Source organism: Podarcis liolepis (assembly GCF_965112155.1).
Source record: "Podarcis liolepis genome assembly, chromosome: 5".
NCBI lineage: Eukaryota > Metazoa > Chordata > Lepidosauria > Squamata > Lacertidae > Podarcis > Podarcis liolepis.
Window position 1 is genome coordinate 95795724 of NC_139556.1, and position 20716 is coordinate 95816439.

The following is a 20716-nucleotide window of genomic DNA, read 5'->3' on the forward strand; positions in this document are numbered from 1 at the left end:
CTGCACAAGAGCTGGAGGCAGACAAATTGTGGCCTCACACAGGGCGCCATAGTACCAAAGTCTGCCACTGCCCTGCAGCCCTCCCCCAAGCTGCTCCCACCTGTCTCACCCCAGATGTCATGTTTGATGCCAAGTGTGGGGCAGGTAAAGATGTAGCTCCCACCAGGTTTGCAGCCACCTGGTGAAACCCAGCACATATGCAAGTGGATGGTGCTGGTGAAAGGTTGTGCTTGAGATCAGGTGATTGGTGCCGCCTGCAAACTTGGGGCTCAGCTACATTAGTTAAAAAGCAACATTTTGAATTTGTTATAAACATGCAGCACCACATGGCGCCAGAGAGCAAACAAATTCTCTATGTGATTTTTACATAGCGTTTTTCCTCTCCTTTTGTTATAACGATTTAATTTCTGACTTATGTGTGTAGATCCACCCTCAGTCAAAAAAGAAGGGAGGGGGAGGTATGGATTCCACAAACAAAACCATAACAAAGATGTGTGTGTTAATTACATCCACATTACTCTTTATATCGGTCCTTGAGGTTTTGTTAAATATGATTAGAAAGGACCAAGAGGTTAAAGGTATACAAGTGGGAGCTAAACAGTACAAACTGAAAGCATTCGCTGATGATTTAGTATTGACTTTACAGGAGCCAGAATCTAGTACTAAAAGGGTTTTGGAACTGATTCAAGAATTTGGACAGGTAGCAGGTTTTAAGTTGAACAAGATGAAAACTAAGGTTTTAGAGAAAAAATTAACTGTGTATGAGAGAGAGAAGTTTCAGGAGGAGACAGGTCTAACACTGGTTAAGAAAGTGAAATACTGGGGGCTAACATGACTGCTAAAAATGTGAATTTATTTAAGGATAATTATGAAAAATGTTGGATTGAAGTGAAAAAGGATTTAGAAATATGGACAAATTTGAAGTTATCTTTGTTAGGCCGAATTGCTGTGATAAAAATGAATGTGCTGCCAAGGATGCTGTTTCTGTTTCAAACATTTCACATTTTGGATAAGATGGATTGCTTCAAGAAGTGGCAGAAAGATATTTCCAGATTTGTCTGGCAGGGCAAGAAGCCTCGAATAAAATTTAAGATACTAACTGATGCCAAAGAAAGAGGTGGATTTGCCCTGCCAGACCTTAAACTCTACTATGAGTCAGGTGCTTTTTGCTGGCTGAGAGAATGGCTGCTTCTTGAAAACACTGATGTGTTGGACCTAGAAGGTTTCAATAAAGTATTCGGTTGGCACGCATACTTGTGGTACGATAAGGTAAAAACACACAAAGCGTTTAAAAATCATATTGTTAGAAAAGCATTGTTTAATGTCTGGATAAGATATAAGCACTTGTTGGAAAGGAAAACCCCAAGATGGTTGTCACCAATGGAAACGAAGGCACAGAAAAAACTCAATATGGAGGCCAAATGGCCGAAATATTGGGAGATTCTGGAACAAGATGGAGACAGATTAAAATTGCAGAGTTTTGAAAAAATTGAAAAATAGAGTGTGAGATTGGCTCCATTATTATCAAATAATGGAGACATACAATTTGGATAAAAAAGTTGGTTTCCAGGTGGGAAAATCAAAATTGGAAACAGAATTGTTAGAACCAAAAATTAAGAATTTGTCAAGAATGTATAACTTGCTGTTGAAATGGAACACTCAGGATGAAATGGTGAAATCATCTATGATTAAATGGGCACAAGATGTTGGACATAACATGATGGCTGACTGGGAACAGTTATGGACCACAGGTATGAAATTCACGGCATGTAATGCCTTAAGAGAAAATTTAATGAAAATGAAAATTTAATGAAAATGTACTTGACTGGTACATGACACCAGTCAAGCTTGCAAAAATTTATCATTTGCCCGACAATAAATGTTGGAAATGTAATGAGACTGAAGGTACTTTCTTTCACCTTTGGTGGACATGCCCAAGGATTAAGACATTCTAGGAGATGATCTATAATAAAATGAAAAAGGTATTTAAATATACCTTCCTGAAGAAACCAGAGGCCTTTCTCCTGGGCATGGTCGGCCAATTGGTGCCAAAGAAGGATAGAACTTTTTTTATGTATGCAACTACAGCAGCAAGAATACTCATCGCGAAGTATTGGAAGACACAAGATTTACCCACCTGGGAAGAATGGCAGATGAAGTTGATGGACTATATGGAATTGACGGAAATGACTGGCAGAATCCGAGACCAGGGAGAAGAGTCGGTGGAAGAAGATTGGAAAAAGTTTAAAGACAATTTACAGAAATATTGTAAAATTAATGAATGTTAGAAAAATGTTGGAATGAAGTTATATGGCTATAGTAGAAATGTTATAAGGAATTAAGTATAAATAGATTAATAGAGAATTAAAGGGAAAAATAAGGTTAAAATGTGTTAAGATAATTATAGGATAGAAAACAGAGGAAGATGGAAAGGAATTGCTGAAACAACTAATAGAAGTGGAATACGAAAAGGGAGGTGTGAGGAGGTCATGGAAATAAGTGAATGAAAGATTGAAACTATTTGACGTGTTTTAAATTGCTTTTGTTTTGTTTTCTTAGTTTAAATTGTTTTTGTTAGTTTAGTGTTAGGTATTGTTTTTGTATTGTATTGTTTATCTTTTTTTCTACGTAATGTCTAAATTGTTGGAAAGTAATAAATATTATTTTTTTAAAAAAATTACATCCACTTCATTAACATCAGTTTGGCCCACGGTCTTGAGTAGCTGACTAGGCTAGGCTCCAGCCTCAGGGCCAAAGTACATGTGGGAGCTATTAAGGATCAGTGTGACCCTGCAGAGCTGGCTCTTATCAGGGGAAGAGGCTGGCAAGAGGCTGACTGACTTGCTGCTGAAACACACATCTCTGTGTTATCCAGGAAGTGGTTATTGCCTCCCTGGAAGCCATAGCAGCTGAGAGGAGGAAGAGACTAAGGCTGTGTCCTCACACTCCTATTTCCTGTGCCCTCTTTGCACTTCCAGTGCTGGGTTTTTAAACCCGTGTTCACACGACATTATCCCAAATGCGCATGTATCTTGTACTTTCTATTGTAATAAAATAGCACTGCTTGATGCGTCGTTTCTCAAACTGTCCTCACATGGATTGTGCTGTTTTCAATTCACCTCTAGAACAAGGTAGCATTCAGCCACACATTACAAACATATGGCTAGGGATCCCCAGCACCCTTAACAAGCCACAGTTCCTGGGATTCTCCCATGTGCTTTAAATGCTCTTTTAGATATACGGTGTGTGAGAGACCAAAAGTATGGACGCCTTTGCATGGGGTAAATACATTCCTGGCCATCAATAACTCCCCCCCCCCATGTGTACACAGAAACAAATCAGAGACAACTGAAGGTGAAATCCTAACCCTGTCTACTCAGAAGTAAGGGGGTTAGGACTGGAGCAGCTTTAATCCTGTAGAGAGGGGGGAGAAGAGCTATAAAAGCATCCATGCTCTCTGTTCAGCTATACCAGCACTTGCTTTGGGCTTGGCTCCTATTGCTGTTGTCATATGCTGCAAATATTCATATGGTTTTAATTGAGGAAATGCAATAAAGCAGATTTCTTGACTGCAATTTCTGGTTCAGTCATGACTCCAACGTAACTTCAGGCCATCGGCCACAGCATCTCCTGACACCTTATTTTCTTTTTCTTTTTTAAAGACAGCTATTGCGGAAGGGTTAACCCTTTCTCCACACTATTTTCCTCAATGGAAATTTACCCTCTCTTTTCCCTTTCTTTATTTTTCATTCATGATAGGGATATGAGGCTCACGTTGCAAGGCGGGCATAATTTTACACCACCTGGTACCACCAGACCTGTAGCCAAGCAGGAAGGCAGTATAAGAATGAATGAATAAATCTTTATTTGCGTCAGCCATCGGCCATAGCAATAAAACAACAATACGATATACAAAGAGTAGAAATAAAAAGTGAATTACCTGTATATAAAATACATTTTAGGGTTTTGAATCAATAGGAGGGCAGTGTAAAGCTCATGAGTCTGGGGTTTCTCTGGGCCTCGAGGCTGCAAGCAAAGGCACACCCCTTTCCCTTCTGCTTGCTCAGATGAGGCATAAGCAACCAGCATGTACAATGGACACCTCGCAAGTAGGCCATGGTTCACGGCCAGGCTCCTGCAATAGAACATTTTGTTTCTTTATGTTATTGTTCTCAATTGTCCCACCTACAACCATACTTTGTTAGCTTTGTGAATTGCATGCCATTCACAGGGCAGATACGGGGCTGTTTTCTCGCCAAAGGATCAGCTTTCACCTTCCTTCTGAGTTGCTGCATTAGTAACCTCCCTGGGACGTGAGCCTGGGCAGTGCGTGTGGAAGTCCTGGGCTGCCCAGACAATAAGATCTCCCTGTCAACCACACTGATGGGGTCCAAAGGAAAGCAGAGAAATACATCTGGCACCAGCTTGGCTGCAGGAGTTGCTGGAAGGAGGTGACAAGGTGCCATCTTAAGAGACTCCTTGATTATTAGCCAGGATGGGCTAATAGGAGTGAGCTCCCGTTGCTCGGTCCCTGCTCCTGCCAACCTAGCAGTTCGAAAGCATGTCAAAGTGCAAGTAGATAAATAGGTACCGCTCCAGCAGGAAGGTAAACGGTGTTTCCATGTGCTGCTCTGGTTCGCCAGAAGTGGCTTAGTCATGTTGGCCACATGACCCGGAAGCTGTACGCCGGCTCCCTCAGCCAATAAAATGAGACGAGCGCCGCAATCCCAGAGTTGGCCACAACTGGACCTAATGGTCAGGGGTCCCTTTACCTTATGTGAGGAAGTACTTTCCTTTAGGCTCTTCTAGCCTTTGGGCATAGTCATCTTTCTGTTTTAATGAGCAGGTAGTCCGAGCTGCATCTTCTGGTGTGCTTTTATTGACTATTGCTCCTGCCTTACAGGCCACGGCTGAAATTGCCTTGACTGGCTTTGCGTTTTGAAGTTTATGGTTTTATTGTGTTCTCGGGAAGAGCGAGCAACACCCTTAAGGAGTCAGGCAGGCGAGAAGTCAAGGGAACAAATTTGGGGAGTTTCTCGGAATGCCAACAGACCTGACTTCCCCCTTTTACACATTAACAGCCCAGCCATCTGTCTGCCACCAGTGCAAATTGCTGACAAAGTCATTTCCAAAATACTGGAGCTATGTGTGGAAGCAGAGTCAAGTAAGGCAGAGACAGAAGGTGAAACGTAGTGGGATGGGCAGGATCCAAAACATGCTGGATTGTCAGAAACCTACAACTTGGCAGATTCCCTGAAACCATGGGTGTAGGCAAGGGTGATGCCCGTGCCAGAAGCCCCTCCAAATATGACCCTCATCACAATTTGTTTTGGTTTGCTGTATTTTATTTTATTTTATTTCATGCACCGAATATGTTAGCGGCAAAGTGGGACATTAGTAAGGTCAGAAAACATAACATGCCTGGTTGCAAGGTGTTATGTACTGAGTTGAATAGGATCCAAAAGGCAGCAGTATGATTGGTCCTAGAACAATAGGATTCAGAATGCAGCAGTCTGATTGGCTCTAGAACAATAGGATTCAGAATGCAGCAGTCTGATTGGTCCACAGGAGCCACCCAATCCAGCTCCAGGTAGAAGTGAATCCGCAACCTGATTGGCCTACAGGTGAATCCAGGAATTAGCCAATCACGTGGGGCCCATTGTGGAAATAATGTATTTAAAGCAGACATTCTGGGGGAACTTCCATTCCTCCTCACCACTATGAGATGAATAAAGAGCATGAAATCCACTCTCGACTCCGAGTATATTTCACAAGCAATGCAGGGAAGGATAAATTATTTTGTTTTGTAAAGAGTCAAGAAATAAGCAGCCATTTGCAAAAAACAAAACAAAACCCCCTAAAAAACCCCAAAAGGGGGCAGTGCCAATTCTATTAAAGATCTGACCATTCTCCAGATCCTGTACTGCTGCCTGAATCCCCAAATTCAGAATTTGACCATTCCTGGCCTAGAAGAGCTTGAAGGTTCAACAACTTTTGAAGGGAGGGGAAACATTCCCAGGGCATCAATTTGTAGCTCTCCCCCTAAACCTCCATGTAGAAAAAGGACAGGAGATGAACCTGCAGGAACAGGCCAATGGCATCCTATTCTCACAGTGGCCAGCCAGACAGATGCCTGTGGGAAACAAGAGCCCTCTCCCCTCCCATGATTTTCAGTAACTGGGATTCGGAAGCATTTCTGCCCCCAACTTTCCTTTCTCTGTTCCCAAATCTTCCAACATTCAGCTTCACTGGATGTCTACGAGTTCCAGTGTTCCAGTGACGGAGAAAAAACATTTCTCTATTCGCTCTCTCTGTGCCGTACATAACACTATAAACTTATGACTTGCCTTTTCTCTATATTTAAGAGATCCAAACACTGCAGCCTTTTTCACAGGGGTTAGAAAATGACCTTGGTCATTTCTCCAGAGTGGCTGGGGAAACCCAGCAATAATAATAATAATCTCCAGGGAATTGTGTGACAATAGAAAGCTGCAATTTACCAAGCCTACCTCACTGAACTAAGGAGTTCCACCAAAGACAGGTCACGTTCCAGGAGCAACCGGGTAGACCTGCTTCTGAAATAGTCTCTGGCGATTAAGGTCAGATTAAAGCAGGCATGTGGCAGCTCCTTAGAGATCCATCATGCTTCCACCCAGTGGCACATGCAAGAACAGAAAACATCTCTCTGGGGGCTGCTGCAACCCCCCCCCCCACGCTGCCCTCTGCTTCTGTAATGTAGCCTGTAACTGAGAAAGGCTGTGAATAAGGAAGACACATCCTTGCTTGTTCTGCAGGGCACCTCCTGCCAAGCAGCTGTGCCCATTTCCAGGAATTACGCCTCTTGCAAAGGCTGGCAGCCATTGTTGACATTTCCACTTTACCCGAGTGGCTCCAAACCGGTGCCACGATGTGCTGCGTCCCAGTAAGCAAGAGCAGAGGAGGGAGTCAGCATGGGTGCACCAACCCAGTGTGAGGGATCTACTGCCGCCCTCCATAATTTGCCCACACAGTTAAGCTATGGAACTTGCTCTCGCGAGAGGCAGCGCCAGCTACCAGCTTAGATGGCTTTGATAGAGGATTGGAAATATTCATGGGGGAGATGGCTGCCAATGGCTACTAGACCCTGATAGCTATGAATCCAGAATACGGAATGCGGCAGCTAGACTGGTGACTGGGAGTGGCCGCCGAGACCATATAACACCGGTCCTGAAAGATCTTCATTGGCTCCCACTACGTTTCCAAGCACAATTCAAAGTGTTGGTGCTGACCTTGAAAGCCCCAAATGGCCTCGGTCCTGTATACCTGAAGGAGCGTCTCCATCCCCATCATCCAGCCTGGACATTGAGGTCCAGTGCTGAGGGCCTTCTTCCGGTTCCCTCCCTGTGAGAAGTGAGGTTACAGGGAACCAGGCAGAGGGCCTTCTCGGTGGTGGCGCCTGCCCTGTGGAACGCCCTCCCACCAGATGTCAAGGCAATAAACAACTATTTTACTTTTAAAAGACAACTGGAGGCGGCCCTGTTTAGGGAAGTTTTGAATGTCTGACGCTGTATTGTTTTTAATATTCGGCTGGAAGCCGCCCAATTGGGCAGGGTATAAATGATAAATTATTATTATTATTATTATTATTATTATTATTATTATTATTATTATTCTCTGTCTCCACAGTTGGAGGCAGTGATGCTTCTGGAAACCACAGGGAGAGTTGCTCTTCTGCTCAGATCCTGCCCCGCTGGCTTCCCACAGGCATCTATCTGGTTGGCCAGTGTGAGAACAGGATGCTGGACAGGATCAGACCATTGGCCTGATCCAGCAGATGCTCTTCTTATGTTTTTACGTCTTACCCTTTCATAATAAACGTTTAAGATATTATTTATATATTTATTGCATTTGATAGTGTTGTAGATTTGGGAGGGGGCCCCCTTCCTAAGCCCTAGAAATTAACGCATGACCATGCTGTAAGATCTGGACTCCCTCCATGCAAATAGGCGAATAAACCACGTTTCTTAAAGCAACGGCAGTCTCTGCCGTGTCTCGGTTCTCCAAAGGACCACAGACCTTGGGTGAGCGCCTGGGACCCCATGGGTTCTTGCCACTGCTCCAGCAGAGTGGGACGGGTAGGCACCCAAGTTCTGAAACAATATTTTCAACAATATGGGTTAGGAAGGGGCAACCCATTCACAATGTACACCACACGTGCAGAAGATGGAGAGGCGCAACATGCAAATTAGAATATATTTTTTTTAATGGGGAGGGCCTTTTTCCAACCTAAGGGCCGCATTCCCTTGCAAGCAACCTTCCAAGGGGCCACAGGCCACTGGCAGACAGGCCAGAAGTAAAAGTGTGTGTTTTGGTTGCTAGTTGCCAACATTGTTGCTAATAATTGTTTCGTTGCTAATATTGTTTTGTGGATTGAGCACTGTGAAGCTTTGTGAATCTTATAAAATGACTTTTGTTGCGGCTGTGCCTAATTTTTTTAGTTGCTTTGTTAGTGTTTTATATGAGGAGGTAATTTTACTGATAATTTGCAATTGTTTTACTGATGATGCCTTAAACCATCCTGTATGTTGCAGTTGTGATATTCTATTCTGTTATTGTTATTTATTGTTTGTAACCAGCTCCGTGACTCGTGTGAGTGAAAAGCGGCATAGAAATAAAATCAACGACTCTCCCGGCGACCCCCCCCCTTTATGCAATTAACCTCAGCTCCTTCCGGCATCGGCTGGGAGGGGTGGGGGCACGAAAGGCCAGAGAAAAGTGATTACTGCAGGAAGCCACTGGAACCTGCTGCAACAGGATCGGGTGCGCGCGTGGGGAGGAGGGTCAGCTTGGTCCTCCCCACCCCCCGCAGCGTTATACTGAGAATAAAGACGACATGGTGCGTGGGGGGAGAGAGAGGATAGGGTCCCACTGCTCAATCCTCCCCGCTGCAACCTCGATGGCTGCGCAGTCCTCTGCCTTTCTCCTTAGGAGGTAACCTCTGCTGATTCAAAGTGGCTTCCTCGCGAGTAATACCGCCCGGCTGCGAACTTCCGCGCGCCTAACCCGAGAGGAAGTGCCATCTCGGACCTCAAGCGAGGCTTTGTCCCGTGTAAACGAGCCCGGGATGGGACCGTCCCACCTACGCGCGCTCCCGGCTTGCAGGTCTTCGCCCCTTCGTTCCATCCCGGGCTGGTGGGCGTCGGGTTGCCCCGCCACGACGCGCCTCTTGCGGCCCCTCCCCAAGCGTCCCGCCGGTCCGCCTCCTCCTCTCCTCCTCCTCCTCCGCAGCGACGGCGCCTTTCCCGGTGGAGGCGGAGCGGCTGCCCCGGGACCTCCCTCGGGCCTGCCCCTGCCAGCCAGTCCGGTCCCGCCCCGTGCTGGGGGCGTGGGGAGAAGCGAGGAGAGGAGCCAGGCGTCCGGGCGCAGGGCGCAGCGAGTGCTGCCGGGGCTGCTCGTAGGAGCCTGCTGGCGGGAGAGGGGCGCCCGGAGCCGGCCACCATGGCGGCGGACAGCGGCCTGGAGCAGCGGGCGCTGCAGTACGAGCAGACCTTGGTGAGTGGGGCGGGCTCTGGGCGGGGGGCTCTGCCTCGGCGCTCAGCCTCGGGGTTTCTTTGCACCGCAGGAGAGGGGAGAGAGTGCCTTTGAGCGCGTGCAGAGCGCCGTTCGCTGCGCGCGGGTTCCCAAGGCTGCCTTCAAGCCAGGACCTTTTCACGGTCAAGTCCTGGGAATTTGGGGGAAGAGGCGGAGGAAAACAGGGCTGCTGCATTCAGAGGAGGGGAATCGCGGGACCGGTTTGCCAAAAAAAAGAAGAGTGCTTCTGAGCATGCGGGGAGTGTCGCGTGGCGCCTCAAAAGACCACCACGTTAGTGCCGCTTGGCGGACCGGGCGCTAAGAAGCTTGCGCCCTTGTGCGCTGTTCCCTGGGAGCAAGTCCCATTGAACTCAGCCGGACTTGCTTCCTCCAAAGATACGCTTAGGTTTGCACCGTGGAGTTAGCGGCAGGAATGAGCTGTCTTGTGGAAAGCCAGGCCACTAGCCCATTCATGTTCAGTGATGTCTGCACTGATAGGCAGCTGCTCTTCAAAGGGATCGTCCCCAGTTCTACCTGTGCGTTGAACCCAGGACGTTCTGCATGCGGAGCATGTGTTCTGCTGCTTAGTTGTTGCCCTTTCTCTCCGAGTTCCCATCCCTGTTGCTCCAAGCCCTGGATTTATGGGGCATCTGGGTTTATGGGGCATGGCTCAAAGGCATTCATGAGCTGCAAATCACCCCCACCCTCAAAAGACCCCAACAGGAATGGCATGGTTGTGGGGCTGTTGGTTAATGCCCTGGGCTTCCTTCTCAACAGGATGCTAAATGTGGGGAGAAAGCCATTTTCCAAGGGATTTTAAGGTGGTGGGCACCACCAGGGGTTGGTGCAGATCAGGGTGGCAAGAGGGACACAGAAGACGATGCTTCGAAGGCGGGGGGGGGGGGAGGGATGAATAAGGCCACTTGCGGGTCCCTGGTTAGAGGTGGGTAGCAGGGCATCTTGAACGGGCATTGCCAAAGGGGATCTAAAAAGGTAAAGGGACACCTGACCATTAGGTCCAGTCGTGGCCGACTCTGGGGTTTCGACGCTCATCTCGCTCTATAGGCCGAGGGAGCTGGCATTTGTCCGCAAACAGCTTCTGGATCATGTGGCCAGCATGACTAAGTCGCTTCTGGCGAACCAGAGCAGCGCACGGAAACACCGTTTACCTTCCCACTGGAGTGGTATCTATTTATCTACTTGCACTTTGATGTGCTTTCGAACTGCTAGGTTGGCAGGAGCTGGGACTGAGCAACGGGAGCCCACCCCGCCGCGGGGATTTGAACCGCCGACCTTCTGATTGACAAGCCCTAGGCTCTGTGGTTTAGACCACAGCGCCACCCACATCCCCTAAAGGGGATCTAGCAATGTACATTCAAGCTGCCTTAAGATGTTTGACCAGGACTTGTGTTTAGGGAGGGAGCATATGAATCCTGTTTGGGATTAAATATATTAAACAAAATAAGCAATAAGATGGATATCTCAGTTGGGAGGGGGGCTGGCGTCTTTCCCCTAATATCACAGGTGTTGTATGGGGTTTGGAAAGAGGTCGTTTCAAATTTGGTCTTGCAAATTTTTTTTATTAAACTTTTTTTATTATTTAAAAAAAAAACATGCCTGCCTGCCTGCCTGCCTGAGTTTGGCTTTAGTTTCCTTCTCAGAAAAGTATCCTTGCAGTAGAAGAACATGTGAGACAGGTTGAAAATAAAATTCTTTTTTTTATATATATATGGTCTTGGTTTGTTTCGAAAGAAAAAAAAAGATGGGTATCACAGGAGCGTGGGGTGAGAGCAGACAGGGGGATTTCTCGTCCTGGAAGGATCAGTTGCAGCCGGCAGGACTTTCTGCAAGAGAGGAGCATTTGGGAACTGGTTTCATATTGGCATGGGGAAAATTGCCTGGAGTAAAGCGTGGTTTTGCCATGGGGAACTGAGGAAGGCAAAGCTGCAGTCGAGTGTATCGGGGGACAATTCCTGGAGCAGAGGTGTCCATGAGAGCCCTCTGTCAGGGACTTGGACATTTGCTAGTGCCAGTTTGGAAAGAGTCAAGACTGTCTGCCGCTGGCAGGGGAGGTGGCAGCGCAGTCATGCAAAGAAAGCTTCAGCTTTCTGTCTCGAGGGAAGGGAGTCTTACTTGAATACGTGCTATGAAGATGACTTGTGTTTGTTTCTTCTTTTAAGGGGAAAAATAGAGCACTTAAAAAACCCAAAGGAATCTACCTCAAACAATATAAAACCAATAACAAATAAAAACCAGAAAATAGTAAAAACCATGGTTCGTTTCTAAATTATGTGTTTGAATAGGCTTGCTATCAGGTTAGCTTCTTCTTGAAGCTGTGGGGAAGACAAATGCCTATACGTGTTCTGCTTTCACATCTGGAGCCCTCCAGATGTTGGACTCCAACTCCCATCAGCCCCAGCCAGCCTAGCCAATGATCCGGGATGATGGGAGTTGTAGGCCATTAAGACCTGGAGTCTTCGTAGCTTTATGTACAAAATGGCTAATAATAATAATAATTTATTTATACCCTGCCCTTCCCGGTTCAGAAAACTGGGCTCAGGGCAGCTAACAACAGATTTAAAACACTTAATGGTGATACAACAAAAAACAGCATAAAGTACAGTATAAAAGCGTGAATAACAATAAATTCAAAGCTCTAAAATCAATTTAGGGGGAAATCCATCCAATAAACATTAGGTGATCACCAGGGCTAGCTGGCTAAAGTACGGTAGTCCTATTTGGGCCAGCGAGGAGACCAGGGGAGAATTAGCTGTGGGATCCCAGAGCAGCTAATCTTCATAAAAGGGGAGGGGGAGGGAAGGAAGGGGAATAAAAGATCAGGATAAGTTCAAATTGAAAGCCAGGTGGAATAGCTCTGTCTTACAGGCCCTGTGCAAAGAAATCAGATCCTGCAGGGCCCTGGTCTCATGGGACAGAGCATTCCACCAGGTCGGAGCCATCACTGAAAAGGCCCTGGTCCTGGTGGAGGATAATCTGACTTCCTTAGGGCCCGGGACCTCTAAACTATGGTTATTCATGGACCTTAAGGTCCTCTGCGGGGCAGACCAGGAGAGGCGGTCCCGTAAATACAAAGGCCCTAAGCAGCTTGTTCTAGAGGCAGCTTGTGAGGAAGGAGACAGAGAGCGTGCTGAATTTTCAAGGAAGGTCCCTGGGATATTGCTAGAAAAGACGGGCTCCCAACAACCTTTAGATGACCTATCCAGGACAGTAGTGAAATACTACTCCACCTCTGAGATGAAAACTAAAACATTAAAAAAAAGATTTATTAAAGTGGCCAAACACTTAGGTTATTCAAATAACTTCTGCAAACTATTTTGCATGAGTTGAGTGGTCCAGAAAAAAGGATATACATCAATAGGCTTTCCAGAAGAAGGCCTTCTCTGTGGCGGCCCCTAAGTTGTGGAATTCCCTCCCTACAGAGTGCACCTAGCAAATGCTGAATACTTGCCTCTTTGCTCTGGCCTTTGACCCCTGAGACGGTGTTTTCAGGACTCACCCTATTCCTGCAACTGTAATCTGTTTTAACTGTTTTCAGTCCTGCACTGGCTTTTCCAGGGGGTTGGAATGGATGACCCTTGGGACCCATCCAATCTACAATTCTGTGATTCTACAACTGAATTTTCAGTTGTCGTAACCCACCCTGGGACCTGCTGGTTAAGAGCAAATTGCTGTTGTTGTTGATGTGGGGAATATTAAAAAAGTTAGTGATGGGTAGACATTCATACTTTCAACTGAACGTCACACTGCCCCAAATTCTACCACCTCATTATGCCTCCTCCATAGAGCGGCTGTTGAATCCATCTTTCCGCTGGGACCAAAACAGATTCCTGGCATCTTTTTACATGGGCCTTGATCCTCCAGCTGGGGTTCCTCCTTCTGCCGCTGCATCTGACATGTGCTGTTGACCACAAACGAAACTTTCCAAATTGCTTACTGATCTGTGCGGCCCCCCCGCCCCCTTTCTACTTTCTGCTCCCATCGCCTTTCCGCCTAATCTCATGTTAACACCACTCAAATGCTTGCCACTGGCACCGGCCCCTGGCTAGACTTATTTAGCTCCTTTAATCTTCCCTTGTAGTCGGCTCTTCCAGCTCCGTAATTGTGTAGCTGTGGGCATGTTCAATTTCTTGCTGTCATGCCTTCATCCTCTGTTCTTCCATGTATCACACACACACACACGCACACATACAGCCTCAGCAGGGCATGACGACCACTGATTTTGGCTTTTGCATCTCCGCTCATTTCCTGGCTTCCACTACTTATTGCCTAATAATCATTGCCATCAAGTCATTGCAGCCAGTTTTCTATGGGTCCCTTTGATCAGGTTGTAAAGCTGCCCTTACTTCAGGGCTGGATGGGGAGCCTGCATGGTATACCACAAGGGTGGGGAACCTGTGGCCCACCACATGATCGGGGAGGGGCCTTAGCTCAGTTGCAGAAGGTCACAGGTTCAGTTGCTGGCATCTCCAGGTGAGGCTGGGAAAGGAATCCTGCCTTGAAGTCCTGAAGTGATACTGCCAGTCAGTACTTAGCTACCTAGACACGGGTGGTCTAAACCACTGAGCTTATTGGGCTTGCTGATTGGAAGGTCACCAGTTCGAATCCCCACAACAGAGTGAGCTCCCGTTGCTCTGTCCCAGCTCCTGCCAACCTAGCAGTTTGAGAGCACACCAGTGCAAGTAGATGAATAGGTACTGTTGCAGTGGGAAGGTAAACAGCATTTCCATGCGCTCTGGTTTCCGCCATGGTGTTCTGTTGCACCAGAAGCGATTTAGTCATGCTGGCCACATGACCCGGAAAAGCTGTCTGTGGACAAACGCCGGCTCCCTTGGCCTGAAAGCGAGGTGAGCGCCACAACCCCATAGTCGCCTTTGACCGGACTTAACCATCCAGGGGTCATTTACCTTTACCTTTTTACACAGACCAATGGCCTGACTTGGTATCAATGTTAGAAACTCAGATATATAACCTAGGTGCAAAATGGCTCCTTAAACCAAGGTTACAGTCGCCAAAACGGAATGTGTAGTTGCAAGACTTATTTTTCAAACAATGGACTGACTGTGATTGATTCTTAGTTAAAAATTGGACTGGTTCATATGACAACCTTGAGCTAGGTTAAGAGTTTTGAGAACTTAAAGGACAGTCCACATATATATTGGCCTATTCTGACCTCTTTTTCTTAACTGTGACTGCTCCTGCTCAGGCTTCACAGAAAAAGCATTTTGGTTCCTGAAATTCATTCTGATTGTGCAGATAAAATGTAACTGATAGAATAATACAGGATAGGGTATTGGTGTGTAAAAACTGTCAGGATCCAATGATCCTGTACCTCCCGATGGCACCTAGGCATCTACACTTCGTTGCAAGTGTTTGATGGCCAGTTACAAAATGCACCTGGCTAATTTCGAACACAGTTTGGCATAAGGGACCTTCCTCTGCGCTGTCCCAAATGGCTGGACTAAGTTCCCCTCACCCCTGGCCATTGGGCATGTTTGCTATAGTTGGTGGGAGTTGGAATTCAGCGTCTGTAGGCTTGCAGGTTTCCCACACCTGGTGTAGTGGTGAGAATGTTGCACCAGGGCTGGCGAGGCCCAGGTTCAAAGCTCCAGTCACCTGGTCTGCCTCACAGGATTTCGGGGAGAGTTGAACCATGATAAAGTATACACAACCTTGGATTTCTGGTTAAAGGCAGCCAATGATTGTGAGTCTTGTAGAAGACTGCCTGTTAAAAACTTGTATTCTGGGAGGAAGGTTAGGCTGAGCACTTGAGTCCATCCACAGATGCAAGCTGTTGCTTGACTGGGTGAATCGGCCTTAGGTACTGGGAAAAGGAGACTTCAGGAACAGAAACAGTTCCTTCATGCATCTCATTTTCTGAACGCTTAAGTTTGGTTCACCCTATGAATAGTTGTTGTTTGATGACTACATCACCATCAGGAGACAAACCTGCCGGTGTGTCAAAGCTACATACGTCTTCCCACGCCAGCTGAAATTCAAGACTTTTCAACCATCCATTCAGCTGCCAGAGCCTCATTCATAAGCCTTCAGTTACCATGCACGCTGCAACTTGCAACCAAATTGACTTCCCTGTGAAGTGTTACGTATGAAACATCACGCGCAGGCGAGTGTTCTGTGGATGTTGCATTCTCTGTGATGACCCTGTCCCATGGGGAAATTAATCACCGGCCTTGTTAGCCTGTTCAGTCATCTGTCCCTGGTCACAATGGCCTTTGTCATAAGGTGTCTGTTACATACATATGTATGAATATAAAAATGGTAAAGGTAAATACATGTATAATAATAATAATAATAATAATAATAATAATAATAATAATAATAATTTATTTATATTCCGCCCTCCCCAGCTGAAGCTGGGCTCAGACAATAAAAGTAACACAGCATTCTAAAATCAATTCATTCTAAAATCAATTCAAAATCAAATTAATGGCAACCATTGGGCTAGAGTTCTGTGAGGATTACCAAAGGAGGGGGTCAGACTGTGCCTTGGCCAAAGGCCTGGTGGAACAGCTGTCTTACAGGCCCTCTGGAAAGATGTCAAGTCCCGCAGGGCCCTAGTCTCTTGTGACAGAGCGTTCCACCAGATCGGGGCCACAGCCGAAAAGCCCTGGCTCTGATTGAGGCCAGCCTAACCTCCCTGTGGCCCAGGACCTCCAAGATGTTTTTGTTTGAAGACCGTAAGGTCCTCTGTGGGACATACTAGGAGAGGCAGTCCCATAGGTACGAGGATCCTAGGCTGTATAGGGCTTGAAAGGTTAAAACCAGCACCCTAAACCTGATCCTGTACTCCACTGGGAGCCAGTTCAGTTGGCATAGCACTGGGTGAATGTGATCCCATGGCAAGAACCCCATACGGAGTCTTGCCACGGCATTCTGCACCCGCTGGAGTTTCTGGGTCAGTCTCAAGGGCAGCCCCATGTAGAGTGAGTTACAAGAGTATGCACGCAGGGCCAAGTATAGATGCTGTAGACCGCTTTTGCAATCTTTCTGTTGGCTACCTGAAAGTCTAGATATGCATGTGGAGAAAGTGGGCAGGAAGACATTTTCCTCCCTCCCTCATAATATTCTCTCCCATGGGCATCCAATGACTGAATTTTGGCATCTTAGGACTGGCAAAAGAAAGCACACCACACAAAACATACACTATGCAGTTTGTTTTTGGATTATATGCCTCAAGAAAATTGTGTTTATAACCCCCTGAGATTTCATGGTAATATCCTAGAATTGTAGAGTTGGAGGGGACCCTAAGGGTCATCTAGTCCAACCCCCTGCAATGCAGGAATCCCAGCTAAAGCATCCATGACAGACGGCCATTCCAAACTCTGCTTATGCGTAAAGGTTTTTTGGAGTCCCCTGAGAGAATTTGAACTGATATTTTTAAGCAAAGCGGTTGATGTGTTGTGAGTTGTGCCTTTTTTTATGCGTGGCGTGAAAAATGAAAATCAATAAAAACATTTAAACGGAGACAAAACTATTCCGTTTGCTCCTCCGAGAGTCAGCGGTGATCACCAGCTTGGATGCCTCCAGAAAGAGGATTAGGCAAGTTCGTGGACTGTCATGGGCTGCTAGCCCTCCTGGCATTGTCATGCCTCCACTGTCGGAGGAAATGTGCCTCTGAATGCGAGTTCCTGGGAGTCACAAGTTGGGATACTGCGGTGGCGCCCAGATTCTGCTTGCGGGTTCCCGCAGGCATCTGATTGGCCGCTGTGAGCGGAGAATGCTTGACTAATGGTCATTTGGCCTGATCTAGCAGATCTCTTCTTATGAAACCTTGTTTAACTGAAACTTCTGGGACTGAGGAGCTGCAGAAGGGAGGCAAAAGTCCGGGGTCCTCATCCAGGTCTGCGAAAATCTCTCTTTAAACTTGTTGCATAGTCTCTGTTTGCTGTTCCTGAAGGTCTAAAGCTAGGGAAGTATTTCAGATTCTTAGAATCTGCAGAGGTACTTACTGATAAAAATGTACCTGTCTAGGCCAAAGTCTATGATGGAGAAGAAAAAGTTCAGCCTGCCTCTGTTGTCTTTTCCTAGGAAAGATGGTCAGAAACAATGGTTGAAGTGCCACTTCAGAAACATAGGAATCTTCCTTATACATTGCTCCATCTAGCACATTGTTTTCCAAACTTGGGTCTCTAGCTGTTTTTGGACTACAACTCCCATCTTCCTTAGCTAGCAGGACCAGTGGTCAGGGATGATGGGGATTGTAGTTCCAAAGCAGCTGGAGCCCTAGTTTGGGAAACGCTGATCTAGCTCAATAATGCCTGCACTGACTGGCAGCAGCTCTCCAAAGGTTTCAGATGGGGAACACTCCCAGGGACCTTCTCTAGCCAAAGCAGATGCTCTGCCACTGAGTTCAAGCCGTTCCCTAAATATTCTTCCTCTCCTCCCTCTGGCCTTGCCTGTGTTCCTTTTGCATTTTTAACAAAGTTGTGAGCTGACAATGGTGCCACTTCCAGCCTTCTGGGAAAAACAGAGTCTCCGGCTATATCACACTTGCACCATTCAGAAATGTGTAACTGGAGAGGAGTCGTAGCTCAGGGGTAGAGCATCTGATCTGAGTTCCTTTCCTGGTATCTCCAGGTGAAGAGCAGAGGCAGTGGCTTGCATTGGGGTAGGGGGTTGTGGGGGGAGAAACCCCCTTGAGACTGCAGAGAGTCACTGCCAGCCGCAGCCCCACAAATGGTTTGTCTCTGTGTAGGACATCTTCATCTGTTTATGTTCCTTGGCCTCTGCGGTTCCAAAAAACCCAGGGCATTTGTTGTTGGGCACCTGATTTTGCATTAGGTGGATCTCAGCCAGGGATGAAAGTGGAGTCTCTCTTTTGCCAGGACTCTTGCAGTGCTGTCACAGAAGCAAGAAGGAATCTCAGGGCAGATTAAAGACTTAACAGATTGATCGTGGCATAGGTTTTTGTGGGACCAGATGTTTGAGGGGTTGTACACACATCTCTGTACGTTTGCAAGCCAATCTCAGCCCATCAGCCATTCCCACCATCCTTCTGAGTAATGACCCTCCCCACCCTCTCACTATATATAAGGGTCTGGTGACTTCTGTTTCAGTGTATCTGAAGAAGTGTGCATGCACACGAAAGCTCATTCCAATAACAAACTTAGTTGGTCTCTAAGGTGCTACTGGAAGGAATCTTTTTATTTTGTTTGATCTACTACAGATCACCTTGAGATGTGCCAGAACAGGTCTTGATTTCTGTTTTGCCCATCCCTGTTATAAATATATTCCTTATGAAACACTCCATCTTTCCAAGAATTTCCATTGCCCTTTTGCAATATCTCCTATCTGTCTATCTGTCTTGTATCTGCTTGTAATATGATGGAACCACCTTTCCTGTCTGGGGTTCTTGGCAGACAAAGATATTGGGAAATGGAACTGTTGCTTAGATGGCTGCGGGCGACACATTTTGCCAGCTGTTGTGAAACTTCTTTCTCTCTCCCTCTCTCCCTCTCTGATCTGCCCCTGCTGCCCAGTGACTGGATTTGCAACCTCTGCAGTTGCCTCTCTCCTGTCCATCAGTCATGGTGTCTGGCTTTGGAAAACTTCAAAGTGGACCAGCGGATAGGCATTTGTGATGGTTATCTAGACAGGGCTGGGGATGGAAAGGAGACCACATACTGCCCAGTGTGTTCCCCGTCCCACACTAGTCTGTCTTGCAGAGATGATGCCTTGATGGAGCTTGATCAAGCTGGTTTGAGCAGAGAGCCAGTGGGAACTGATCTCCCCGCCCCTCGCCCCACTTCCTTGCTCCTTTGTAGTCAATTGGATGCATCGTATTCTCCCTGGGGGGTGGCTGGTGGACAAATAGCTCAGTGTGAGAACAGGCTTATTTGATTCTTTGAACATTTATGATTATGCACATGCATACGATAAATCAAGGCAGCTCACATCATAAAATACAACAAAATCAATTTGTAAATATCTATAAAGCATAATTGAAAACAGCAAACAAACAGCAATAAGTCCTGGTTGGCTAAAAGGAGAAATCCATATTGTGAAGGCAATATGTATTGTCTAAAAAGTACATCTTTCAAGAAGCACCCAAAAGAAGGCAGGGACAGTTCCTGGTGAATCTCCAAAGGTAGGATTGAGGTTGAATCCTGACAAGGCAGAGGTACTGTTTGGGTGGACAGGGGGAGGGCAGATGTGGGGGATTCCCTGTTCCCGAATGGGGCAACTGTGCCCCTGAAGGACCAGGTTCACAGCCTGGGAGTCACTCTGGGCTCACAGCTATCCATGGAGGTGCAGGTCACGATGGCTGAGACCCTACCTGCCAGCACAATGTCTCACCAGAGTGGTCCATGCACTGGTCATCTCCCACTTGGACTACTGCAATGCGCTCTATGAAGGTGACTCGGAAATGACAACTGATCCAGAATGTGGCTGCCAGACTGGGGACTGGGAGTGGCTGCCGGGACCATATTACACCAGCCATAAAGGATCTTCACTGGCTCCCAAAACATTTCTGAGCATAATTCAAAGTGTTGGACCTTTAAAGCCCTAAATGGCATCTCCACCCCCATCATTTATCCCAGACATTGAGATACTGCTCCGAGGGCCTTCTGGCGGTTCCCTCCCTGCGAGAAGTGAGGTTACAGGGAACCAGGCAGAGGGCCTTCTCGGTAGTAGCACCCTGCCTGCGGAACGCCCTCCCATCAGATGTCAAGGAAATAAACAACTATCTGACTTTTGGAAGACATCTGAAGGCAGCCCTATATAGAGAAGTTTTTAATGTTTGATTTTTTATATTGTGCTGGTAGCCGCCCAGAATGGCTGGGGCAACTTAGTCAGGTGGGCAGCATATAAATAATAAAATTACTATTAGTATTATTATTATTAGTAGTAGTAGTAGTATTAATAGAGAGTTAATTCACAGGGCAGAGCCTGCAACGCTGATATGTATCTAAATCCCGGAGGGCTCCTATGTTCAGAGGCTCTGAATTCTCCTTGCTGGAAATGGCAGGAGGAGACAGTGCTCTTTCAGAAAAGTCTTAATTGTCCAGGATGCTGGACTAGATGAGGCCTTCGCCTCATCCAGCAGGATCCTCTTACGTCCTTAAGATTTCTTGTTGTTTCACGCCTTAAGAGATGCCGTTCCCTTCCTTTAGAGGCACAGTTTCGA

The 20716-nt window shown here is 46.7% G+C and overlaps 2 protein-coding genes across 3 annotated transcripts in view; one reads left to right on the forward strand and one right to left on the reverse strand.

Moving 5' to 3' along the window:
- Window positions 1–20716, reverse strand: part of THPO (thrombopoietin) — a 305395-nt gene that overhangs the window by 108446 nt on the left and 176233 nt on the right. The gene's annotated exons all lie outside the window — the stretch shown is intronic.
- CLCN2 (chloride voltage-gated channel 2) overlaps window positions 9280–20716 on the forward strand; it is a 72771-nt gene continuing 61334 nt past the window's right edge. Inside the window, exon 1 of one of the 2 annotated variants that reach the window (XM_083504009.1) lies at window positions 9280–9531. In XM_083504009.1, the coding sequence (XP_083360135.1) occupies window positions 9478–9531 (54 nt within the window). In that variant the 5' untranslated portion in view covers window positions 9280–9477. The remainder of the gene's footprint in view (window positions 9532–20716) is intronic. The other variant, XM_083504010.1, reaches the window with a different exon arrangement.